General features: G+C 39.7%; 1 protein-coding gene across 13 annotated transcripts in view; it reads right to left on the bottom strand.

The window, feature by feature from the left end:
• ZNF385D (zinc finger protein 385D) overlaps window positions 1-12,916 on the bottom strand; it is a 549,735-nt gene that overhangs the window by 142,905 nt on the left and 393,914 nt on the right. Inside the window, exon 1 of one of the 13 annotated variants that reach the window (XM_081883282.1) lies at window positions 12,885-12,912. The exons of 11 other annotated variants lie outside the window; for them this stretch is intronic. In XM_081883282.1, coding sequence (XP_081739408.1) covers window positions 12,885-12,897 — 13 coding nt within the window. In that variant the 5' untranslated portion in view covers window positions 12,898-12,912. Of the gene's footprint in view, window positions 1-5,612; window positions 5,638-12,884; window positions 12,913-12,916 lie in introns of those variants that run through there. One more of the 13 variants, XM_081883283.1, reaches the window with a different exon arrangement.

The following is a 12,916-nucleotide window of genomic DNA, read 5'->3' as shown; positions in this document are numbered from 1 at the left end:
TTTTCAGTTTTTTGACTGTGACTTCATTTTATGGGGCTGACCTGTGGCTTGTGGCTTGTGGCTCTGTTTTTGTGACTTGTTTCTGTAACTGTGTGGAACCCAGTTCAGCTACTGGTTGATTGTGTGACTGCAGAAATGGATAAAAGCCCCCTCCCCCCAAGCAATGACTATCATCAGTGCACGTAAGGGGAAAATGTAATTTTTTTCCATCTACAATTCTGTCTTATTTATTTTATAGTGCAGTACACTGATTATTGCCTTCATTCTATGGATCAATAGTCTCGTTAGACAGTAAAATTTGTGTTAAATTGCTGTTTTAGGGGGCGTTTTTCATTGTCTAGAACGGATCAATCCATTTTCAATTACTTTCTATGGGAAAGCACGCCTTGTTTTAAGTCTGCTTTGTTTTAAGACCAGACTTCCGGAAAGGATTAAATCAAGGTACCACTGTACCACCAACAATTCAGAGTCCCCTGAACGCACCATCTCTGCTTCACCTGGCACCAAGGAATGCAGTGCCACCACTCAGAAGGTGCCACTACCTCTGCCTTCCCACTCACAAGCTACAACTAAACCTGTCAAATTGGATAAAACAATCCACTTACTTTGTACTGGGCACCTGGGCATATTCCCTCATAAATAGATCAATTCCAGGATTTTTGTAGAACGAGAGCACTGATATTTTGCTGAATTTCCAGCATAGTTCCCAGTTTTGACTGCATTACACAGTTCTTGAAGGGGAGGGGGGACATTAATACCCTTGCATGTCTAGCATATTGCTGGCATCCGCTGACCCATTTGTTGTATGCAGCTGCAAATCTACATACTTAAAATTAGCATTGATATCTTCCTTATTGCAACTAGGTTATATGTTTGCAACGAAGCTACTTTTTCTCTTTCTCTCAAGTGTTTTCAGTATAGAAAGTGTGCATTTAAAATGTTGCACCACTGTCTCTGTGTTGGATAATGATATTACAGGGGGTGGAGAAAAACTGAGCCACATATTGATTGATCACATGGAGAAGCTATTATTTCCTGACATCTAGCTACAAGTGAATGTGTTTCACACTTGAGAGAGGGAACGAGGGGATAATTTTTTCAGAGGTTGGAAATGGAGCAAGACACTTCAAAATAATAAAAAAAAAAGGATGGAAAAAATGAATGCCATTTTTTCAACCAGTTCTTTTGTTAAACTGAAAACATCTGAAACTTTCAACTTGCCATTGACTTTGTCATCATTGAAGATAAATTATTGTTTTTGACTAGCCTGAGTAAATTTCATTTTTTCCTCTATATATACATAATTAATAATGATGGTTTGGCGGAGCAGATATTAACTTTCCAGCTTTATTTCTGAACAGCTCTTTCCAAAGAACGTGGACAGAAAAAATGTAAAATGTATGAACGCCACTATGGAAAATTTTAAAACTTTTTGGCATTTCCATGTGACATAAATTGTAAATCTACATTTTTAAAATATTGATGTCTAGGATTTGCCAAAATATCAACTTCTATGTCCCTTCTCTTTTTATTCATGACATTCCCTTGTGTCTTAAGAGGTAAGTGAACAAGACTTTTTAGTTTGTTTCACATATACCATATATGCTTTCCCCACTGGCTTCTGATTTAAGGAATCTCAGGGATGGATAAACAGCAAATCTCCAAGATGTTGCTGTGCTATAGCTGCCATAATCCTTGACCACTGTTCATCCTGGCTGGTGCTGATGGAACATCTGGAGGGTCAAATATTTCTATCCAATGTATGCATGCACTTGTAAATGTACTTGTTCACAACATGTGCTGCATGCATGTTTGAATGAACATGATTGTACACACATCTCAGTGTTGATTCACTTGGCATTTTTGGGTGGTAATATCCAGTCTAAGTGAAACAGCTTGGGTTTTGGGTAGATGGCGCACAAAGGAATCACTTGACCATTCACTGGCATCATACAACAACTAAAAAATACTCATGTGAATCTTCAATACCCCTGGCAATGTTGAACAAATTATTTTCTTGGGAAATGTGGCATGACTCATGCTCTTAACAATGAAAATGACATAATCATTATCTATTTGAAACATTCAAACATATTAATATAAAGCCACCTTTCATTCTATTGTCGTTTGCTAATTAGAACGATTGATTGATAGGCATCTGATGTGTTTTATCTTAGCTTTGACTAGAAAATTAAATTAAAATGAATTCATTTCTACTGAACTGAATTAATTTCTAATGGAGCTGGTGTCCCTGTTCCCTTCAATGCTGTAGTTCTTGAATATGCATCTAAATTGGACATTTAAAAAGAATTGAACGCTGAGAACACCAAATCTTCTTCATCTTCAAAAGACAGGAGTTCCACATACATGCACCTATGTTACACAATCCAACTTTCTTCAAGTAAGAAGGAACAACTATCTAGCAATAGCAAAATATTCTCACCGTGTTGGACATCTGGTGTCTCCCCCCCCCCCCGTCATTTAACAAATGCTTAAGTTTCATATTCATCAATTGACAGATAACATGAGAGCTTAATGTAGTTCCTAATCAAGGAGGTGTTTTTAACTGAAAATTTGAAGTGGAGGCAACACATGCTGCTCTTGATCCCACATGACTGTGAAATCATCTGTGAAATAAGGAGATCAGAAGAAGAGCAGTGTGTTCCTTTGTGGACACATTGTGTAATTATTTTGGTTGAAACAGAGCATTGTTCTCTGGGTACAAAAGCAACAATGTTGTTTTGTTTAGGAGAGAGAGGCAAGAAAACCAGAAACATAGTACCTGATATTTCCCAAAACCTCTTAAATATTCTACAGATCGAGTTTTTTAAACAAGGACTGCGTGGCTTTCTTTATGATGAAAGTGTTCCGGATTAGATCCTCTGTTATTTACTCTGAGCCTAAGCTGTGGTTCAGCAAATAAAGCGTTAAGGTAAACTGCAGGGAGGAAAGACGTGAAATAATAGCTATGTTTGCCCTGCACAGATCTTGGCCCTGTCCCTGCTATTTAGGCTATGCCAAAAGGGACTGTACAATAATTGCTTCCCACTGCTCCTTACTCTAGCTCTGCTGTTTGAAGAAGTGCTATTCTCATGGGGGTTGGAAGAAACATGTACTGGCAGGAAATGCTAGCAGCTAAAACCCAGCTTTCACATTCCAAATGGATACTCATCCCAAGGCTTATTAGCATTGTAACTTTATATATATATATATATATATATATATATATATATATATATATATGTATGTATGTATTTTAATTGCCAGCATCCTATCTTAAATATCATTTGATACTTGGATTAGGGTTGCCATATTTCAACAGGTAAAAATATGGACACCCCCCAAAGTTGTTGAGCCAGAAAAGGTTATCTTAGATACATAAATACATCAGACCTGTATTGCTGAAACTGTTAAAAGGAATAGACAAGAAAATGGGTAAAGAAAAAAGAGAAAAAGCTTTGATTTTATCCCCTGGATCCTGCAACACCAAAAGAGGGCCAATGTGGAAGAAAAATACACAGCACTGTAACATCTAATTATCCAATTTTTTAAAAATATACCAATTTATAAGTTACATAACCAGTACAGAATACTGGGCCGGCCAGAGCTGTGCAGTTGAAATGATCAAACTTCCACGCAGTAGCTCATAACAAAAGTCCCACACTTTTCTTCAAAAGTTCTAGTACTTTTGAATGAAAGGATATATACATATGATCTTCAATTAATTCCACTCCAGGGAATATCAGTTCCAGGTCACCTGCGTGCATACTTGTTGATTTCAAGGGGCAAATTCTATGTGTCACACACACACCCTTAACAAACAGAACTTTCAGATTTTAACTCTCACACTTTCCCCCTCTTGAGTTTTGCCAATAAAAACAGTTCAGACATCTGACTGAGAGTCATTGTGTGTAAAACGGTGAAGCAATGACAGATCAGCAATGAACCCTGATGTGAGAGCAATGAGTCGAACTCTTACAGTCATCTGAGATCTAACACAGGGATTGACAATTAACTCTTATTTTCTCTCCTACTCCCACAGGCAACTTAAATAATACAAATGCTAGATTGTTCTTTGACACGCTGCTAGTATATATGACAAAACAGGTGGGCAGAGTAAGCCTGACCCCACAGCTCTACTGGTAAAGAAAGAGCAGAGATTGCAGGCATCTTTGCTGCCTGAAAAGATGAACTCTGTTGGTGGGCAGGCCTCATATGCTGCAGAGTCCCTTGTTATGAATACAGAAAACTCTGTAGGCAAAGATCTACCATGAGTATTCCTGCTGACAATAGCTGGTGTTACAGCACACATTGGGATGGGCAAGTTGAAGGTAGCCTTTTAATCTTATAAGGCCTCATTATTCACTGGTGAGGCGCCCCCATCTATGCCAGCCTAGAATTGCATACCTCCCTCAAGTGTCTTGGGGAAAAACAGGACATCCTGGTTTTCCCCCCTGCAAGAGCACAGTAGCCTTTTTGGTCACAGTGATCGTATGTGATTTTGCACCAAGATTCCCCCCCCCCAAAAAAAAAAACCTGTGGCTTTTTCAGGGCCACAATCTTGTGCAACACTCTGAAAATGTGTGAGAGCACAGCACTGAGAAATGTGTGTCTTTTGGGCTCTGTTATCTGAGATGGGAGCATGGACAGGAAGACATGCATCCTAGTTTTGGGACTCGACATGTTGGGGGGTATTGAATTGGCATAAATAATTATCACACCATTGAAATCTGTGGGAAACAGTTACGAAGAGAATTGGATGCACACAAGGGGAAAACAAAATACATCTAACACCTTAGCTCCTGCTCTAAGCTAGAATGACTTTGGATGATACACCACCCTATAATAATATTTATTTTATATTATTATGGCATTTCATTAGTATGAAGTAAAAACATTTGTATAGCAGCGATTCCACTGGTGGCTGGACTAGATGGCCCTTGGTGTCCCTTCCCAACCTACAATTCTATATTCATAACAAAGAGGTTGCAAATGAGTCATTAAAAATTATGGCTATACACAAACCCACCAAACACTACATGCTCATCTGACTCACTCAGGAATCCTGAAAACTACAGTTTACAACTCGTAGCAAACTTAAAAGCTAGTTACCAGGAATCTTAGGAGGAGGGTGCTTCAAATGTGTGGTGTGTATGCAATGATAATACAAATTCCCTACACCTGTTAAATACACCTTAAATATAAACATTATTATTTTTTTTTTTTATAAAAAATTTTATTAAGATTTTTTACAGATACATATTTAACAAACAGAATAGGTTTCATAACATCCTTTCATTCTATTGCGGACTCCCTCACGTCTCCCGCTAAATACACCTTAAATATAAACATTAAAACCCAAGAAATCTATTGCTAGTCACTGTAATGCTACGTTAATGTAAAGGTCTTGTACTTTGTGACACCTAATATGCAAGGAAATCAAGACCCAGTAAGTTACTTTCTTTCACAGATTGGCTTAATAGATGTTGGAAGTATACCCTTGATGGTTACACTAACATGGTTTCTTAGATTAAGAGAACAGAGTATCAGACAGGACAGCTATAATATAACATTGCATTAGAGAAGGGTTTTGTACAGAATCGCTGGCCTACCTGGCAGCATGTCAGTATGTCAAATCCCTAGTCCAGGGTCAACCAACTTGTCCAAAGCCCAAACCAAAGCAACAGTCCCACAGAGATCGTGGAGTATACAAGCTGAGGTCCATCAACATGGGCAGTTGAGCAGACATAGCACCTCAGCTTTGCTGCCCTTTTGCACTTTGCATGCTGATTGCAGCATCTGGGCTTGGAGGCATGTGACCCTAATCTGTTCTGAGCCTACTTCAGCTGAGGAATCACACACCTCCTCTCAGAGCTAGTGAGCCCTATCTAATCAGCTAGGAAGCTGGTCTATGGGCCTTTGCCTGCTTCAACCAGCCTCTTAGAGAGCCACTCCTGCTGCTCCCTACATGTCAAAGCCTGCCATGTTCGTGGAGACAGGGCCCCCTCTGGCTCTTGGTGATGGGTCCTGCTGCTCTGGTTCCTGCACACTGACCCCCATCCCCTCGTCATCTTCCATTGCCCCGTGAGTACTGCCTATACCAACCTCTTCTTCCCCAACCCCAGCTTGCCCCAGTGTGTCCCACTCATGGCTCCACCCCCTCGCCAGGTTCCTATTGCTCCTCCCTGTTGTTCTGCCAGTTCATGACAGGTTTTCACCAGGTACTAATTATGGGTTTACAATTGAGCATGAGAAGGCAAGCTTAAGTTGTTTACAATTGTTTTGCGTATGTGAAGCAAGCTGTTTCATTATTTATGCAACTGTTGGTCTTGAGTTAAGAAGTATTGCTGTAAGTTATTTCTAGTAAAGTCTTTTGGAATGTATCCACAGGGTTGTTGTTGTTTTTTTAAAAAAATGATCATTAGTGTTGAGATTATTATCTAGTTTTTTTATGTATGTAGCATCTATAATGCTGTTTATAGCTAACTTAAGAAAAACTGAAAAGACCAACATCTACTCTCACATCAGAGTGCAATGTCTGTGTGTGTGTGTGTGTGTGTGTGAGAGAGAGAGAGAGAGAGAGAGAGAGAGAGAGAGAGAGAGAGAGGAGAGACGATGCCTCACCTATTTTCTTCTATTATGGCATTTCGTTGTATTTAACTAAATATTGTAGACATCCAACACAAAGTGGTTTCAAACACATCACACATTTAAGGCACTTTTAAAGCACATGCACTCAGTAATCCTGGGAACTGGAGATTACCCCACCTCCCAATCTGCAATTCCTAGTACTCTTAACAAACTACACTTCCCATAATTCTGGATGGGGAAGTAAATATATAAGGCTGGGGTGCTGTTTATGGAGTTTTTTGTATCTTTATTTTAGAGTTATGTGGAAATGGCTCTTTGGTTTTGTATTTTTAATGTTTTACTTATTGGGTATGACTTGCTATGTTGTAGTTACAGGGGCTTTTTAATGTTGTAAGCTGCCTTGAGCATGGTTTGAATTGTGGAAAGGTGGTATACAATTAAATAATGTATGTATGCCATCAGTGATCAAGACAAATCCCCACCACCATTAAATACACCTTAAATATAAACATTAAAACCCCAGGGGAGAGTTTGCTAGCAAATCTATTGCTAGATACTGTAATGCCACATTAATGTAAAGGCATTGTATTTGCTGACATTTAAAAAGCTTTGACCTGGCAAGTTCCACAGTTGGTTTTTCCTAATATTTTTATAAAGGTCATGTTTATGGTATAATAAGCACACACGTGCAAGAATTGTTAATCAAAGGACTCTTATATCATCAGCAGATTTTCAAAGTTTCTCCTCCACTCTCTTCTGAACATAACTTGCTCTTTCAAGAGAACCACAACGGGATTAAAAAATAAAATTATTTCTTCCTCTCTTATGTTGCTATCATGTCTTGAAATGAGTGCCGTGTTATTGTGAATGGAACCTTACACTATCTACTCAGAAGTAAGTCCCACTGTATTCAAAGGAGCTTACTCCCAGGTAACTGGGTACAGACTGGGCAGCCTTACACTGCAATCCTAAACATTTGTACTTAGAAGTCCCACTGAGTTCAATAGGATTTACTCTCTGGTATGTTCCTGATCATTCTCACAGTTTCCATCATCATCATCACCATATCCCATCTTTTCCACCTGACAGGGATTCAAGGCAACTAATAGCTAAAAAATAATTTCATTATTCCATTTATCTGTGGAAGGTGTTGTATACAATCCCTTCCTTTGCATATTTTTTCTTTAAAACAATCCTGCGAGTCAGGTTCAGCAGAGGGATCCAATGTAGATGTGCATATGACGTCTATGCGTGCAGCAAGATCAAACATGGGAGAAGCTTCCTGATGTAGAAGAGAAGAAGAGTTTGGATTTGATATCCCGCCTTTCACTCCCCTTCAGGAGTCTCAAAGCGGCTAGCATTCTCCTCTTCCCTTCCTCCCCCACAACAAACACCCTGTGAGGTGAGTGGGACTGAGAAACTTCAGAGAAGTGTGACTGGCCCAAGGTCACCCAGCAGCTGCATGTGGAGGAGCGGAGACGCGAACCCAGTTCCTCAGATTACGAGACTACCGCTCTTAACCACTACACCACACTGGCTCTGTAGAATAGGATGTCCCTATTTTCACCTGAGAAATGTTCGAGAGTACTGTATGTAGGATGCCAGCAACTCAAAGCATATAGCAAAATACTAAGGGCAAAATCAAGCCAAGTGAAGCATTTTCAGTCCCTTTATTTCAACAGGAAAGCCAACCATGACCTCAGTCAAAGGGACCTAAAATGGTAGGACTGGGCCCTATGTTTATTCAGCTAGTTCAAAACTATCAAATATTCATTGTTTTTGTTTTGATTTCTTTAGAATTCAGCGCATTACTTTATTAAATACACGCTGTAACTTGAACCACCCTGAGCTGACTAAAATATGGATTAAAGTAGTGTTTAAAGGTATCATTTACAAAGGCACAATAGAGTACTTATCTAACTGAGATGGCGGGATAAGATATTTTGGGGTTTGTTTGTTTTTTACTAGTACTTACAAAGGAAAAACCTGAATGGGGCCAAAGGCTGGATAGATTTCACAATGGGATTAGACATTTATAAGGTTTTTATAAGTTTTGTAGTTAGCTATCACTTACATTTACAAGTGTTATAAACATCTATGCTGTCAGGCATAAACTAGTCAACAATTGATGCGGGTTTCGAAATAGCTTTTTTCTTTGTTCAACAATTGTGTTATTGAGGTTCTGCCAAATCAAGGATCTGAAATTGACTCTCTGGCTCTGGATCTCTCTCAGACTGAACATAAGCCAATAGTTACAAGGCCCAAGCTCAGCCGTGTCAAATGGAACTTCCTACAGGCTTTAACTTTCCCATCTAGTACTCTAGTATGGTAAGCATGAGCTGCTGGTCCTTTCTCTCTCTCAGGACAGGAGCTAAGAGTAGACTGCTATTCCACAAGTGTTTTGCTCCACATTCTGAAAGGTAATGGGTATCTTCTAGGCCACCTCCATGTCTCCATGACAGAAGACGAGGAGTTCCATAGGATAACACAACACAACAGAGAAGGCTGGGACTACAGGGAGGACCTCCCCTAGAGACCAAAAGGCTTGGGCAACACCTTGGATTGGTGATGCAACACCTTCAACTGGGTGTCAAAGCAAACATGCAGCCAACACAGTTGTATTCTGTATTTTTAGTTATGCTAAAAAACCAATTTGCCAGCATACTTATACTGTACTGCAGTTTCATGTTTTATGGTTATTGTATTTTAGTATTATTATAAAGTGATGTACTTTATTATTTTCATTTTGTGAGCAACCCAGTGAGCATTATTATTGGTCAGCCAATATAAATTGCTGTAAATAAAACTTACCAATAGCGTGCAACTATAGAGTTTATTATATCTATACTATAGAGTTTACTATATCACCCATCTCACAGTGCAGGACCATCAACATATTAAGTGTGCAGATCAACTCACACAAGCAGACCACAAGAACATTACTGTGAGGTGCCTATATAAGCAATAACAGTAGATGGTGTGTATAAGTAAACCAAGCTATGTGTTTGGTTGATACCTCTCCCCAACAGGCTGTGGAAAAACTCCACAATGACCTCTTAAAAATGGTGGACTGGCAACAAAACAGACAGTTCAATGTAGAAACACAGTTCAGTGGCAAATCACATGCTTTGTGTGCATAAGCTCCCAGGTTCCATTTTTGACATCTCCACTTAGAGGAATCAGGGAGGTAGCAGATGACAAGAAAGACTTCTGCCCAAGACCCTGGATAACCACGACCAATCAGTGCAGACCAGCCTGGGCTATTATGAACCAATGGGGCTGTTTCATATGTTTACATATGGTTGTTCAGGTTCAATGCACCTAAGTGAAACACAATTTACGAAAGAGGCAGAAACCCCCAACTTCACATGTGCAGCTAGAATTGGCATAGCTAACTAGGAATGACATCTTGACAACAAAGTGGGTAGTGGAATGCAAATGTTAACTCAGTCTGCAAGCAGCAGTGAAAAAGGCAACAGAAGGATAATATGACATTTATATAACCAGTGGTTAGGGCTGTATTTTGCATAGTGTGTACTACTACTACTACTACTAATAATATTAACAACAATTTTATTTATTTGCTCCAGCCACTGGGGGGCTCCCAACAAAAATAGTAAAAACACAATACAACATCAAATACTAAAAAATAGGATAAACGTATCCTATCTCAGATCAATCCTAAAGCTGGAAAAGGCACAAAAGGGACAACAATGATCAAGAGATTGAAGCACTTCCCTTATGACATATGGTTTGGGAGGCTATTCTTTTAAAAGGAAAAAAAGACTACTAGTAAGGACCCAGTGAAGGCTTAAAGGATAGAGAAAAAGGGAAGTACTTTTTCACACAATGCATAATTCACATGGATTTGCTGCCACTAGATGTGCTACAGGCTTAGATGGCTTTGACAGAAGATTAGAGAAGGGGGGGGGGGGAATCATGTTTATTAGGTCAGTCATGGGAAGAGTTGAATGAGAACAGCCAATCTAATCCAGCATTCTGCTTCGCACAGTGGACAACCTGATGCAGCAGTCTTCTCCCACAGTTGTCCCCTAGCAAGTGGTACTCAGAGTCATGCTGCTTTTTGATCTTGGATATAGTATCTATAGCCATCATGATTTGTAGCCACGGAAAGCCTTAAACTCCATGAATTTGTTCAATGCCCTTTTAAAGCCATCAAAACTGGTGGACATCATAAAGTCTCCTGGTAGTGAATCCCATGGTATTATTTTCTTTTTTATTGCCATTATTTTCACAACATTCAGCAGCTACAAGCTATGGTGACAAAAATGGAACCTCCAAGTTCCAAGTACCAGTTGCTTGATGCAAAGAGCAGAAAGGCATGTTCATGCCAAGTCCTTCTTTGGGGTTCCCCCCACCAAAAGTCTTTCTTTGGCCAACAGGATGCAGAACTATATGGACTTTCAGTCTGCTCCAGCAAGGTTTTGCTTATACAGTGGTTCCTCGGTTTAAGAACAGCCCTGTCTACGAACTATTCAGTTTACAAACCCCACAAAACCGGAAGTAGTGTCCCGGTTTGAAAACTTTACCTCGGTCTAAGAACTGAATCCGAACAGTGGAAGGGCACCGGCGGCAGGAGGCCTCATTAGGGAAAGTGCGCCTCGGTTTAAGAACGGTTTCAGTTTAAGAACGGACTTCCGGAATGGATTGAGTTCATAAAGCGAGGTACCACTGTATTCTTAAAATACTAACCCAATTATTCCTTCTGAACTCCAGATAGGGTGATCAATAAGACTGGGTATAGGCAGTAGTCAGAACTATCACAAAGGGAATCTTACTGGAAAGGAAAGCTGAGCTTTATCATGCTTTGCATCAAAATAATTCCCACACAATTTCACTGTAGGATTGTCCTGTAGCAAAACGGATGATCTAATCTCAGTAAGCAGAGGATGCCAAACTTTCCCTACTAAAATCTGTTAAGAGTTCCTATATTAAAATACACCACATTAATAAAAAAAAAACTGATCCTTTTTCTTGTGAAGAATACAAATATGGAACATATCAGTGGGGTAAAAAAAAAAAAAAGCAAAACAAATAGTAATTTGACCAACACTGATATGTAAACGATTTCTTTTTTAAAAAAACAAAATGTACACTAGACAGCATCTTCAAAAGTAGAGACATCACCTTGCCAACAAAGGTCCGTATAGTAAAAGCTATAGTTTTCCCAGTAGTGAAGTATGGAAGTGAAAGCTGGACCATAAAGAAGGCTGATCGCCAAAGAATTGATGCTTTTGAATTATGGTGCTGGAGGAGACTCTTGAGAGTCCCATGGACTGCAAGAACAACAAACCTATCCATTCTTAAGGAAATCAGCCCTGAGTGCTCACTGGAAGGACAGATCGTGAACCTGAGGCTCCAATACTTTGGCCACCTCATGAGAAGAGAAGACTCCCTGGAAAAGACCCTGATGTTGGGAAAGATGGAGGGCACAAGGAGAAGGGGACAACAGAGGACGAGATGGTTGGATAGTGTTATCGAAGCTACCAGCAGGAGTTTGACCAAACTGCGGGAGGCAGTGGAAGACAGGGGTGCCTGGCGTGCTATGTTCCATGGGGTCACGAAGAGTCGGACATGACTAAACAACAACAACGCTACACTCCATAATGAAAGGATATGAAATTGAGAGGTTAACTAAAATTACACAATTTTTATTGAGAAAATGTGCAGATCAGATACAGCTTTCTCCTACATTACCCCAACTGCTACTAAATAACAAGAAGATAATGATGATTCACAATGCTACAAGCTCACGAAGCAAAATGACAAAATACTGTCCCTTCTGGACCAAGGAATGAGTTACTTGAAACACCACCAATTGTTAATGATTTAGAATAAAACCCTTTCATAAACAGGGCTGCTGTCCCTAATGCAGTTGGCACAAAGCGTGGAAGATAGGCAAAGAATTAGCTGACAGCAGAGCAGCATCTGGATATATGAGTTGAGAGTCATAAGAGAAGAGAAAGTGTATTTTTAGGAATAAATATAGCTCAGCTATTGGTAAGTGATGCTCCCCACTAAATTCAATAGCTGATACTGAAGGAGGAAAGGGATAGGGAAGGAGCATACTTTTGACTTACTGCTGGCACCAGCTTCACACATAACGATTTCCTCAGAAAACATTTAAGTGCAGACATTATACATGCATCTTTAAGAACTCGCATTCACATACATGTATCTGGCCCAATCTGTTGGAGTTACAACAGTATATGAGCTGTGTCACTGAGCTTGTATACATATTTGTATAGGCTGCAGGTTGTCTCCAGGGTTACCTGAATATTCCATCTGCTAGTCTCTGGAGAAA

Source organism: Podarcis melisellensis, assembly GCF_964234715.1.
Source record: "Podarcis melisellensis genome assembly, chromosome: 12".
Taxonomy (NCBI): Eukaryota; Metazoa; Chordata; class Lepidosauria; order Squamata; family Lacertidae; genus Podarcis; species Podarcis melisellensis.
The sequence above is the reverse complement of the archived record's forward strand: the minus strand, read 5'-3'. Positions and strand labels throughout refer to the sequence as shown.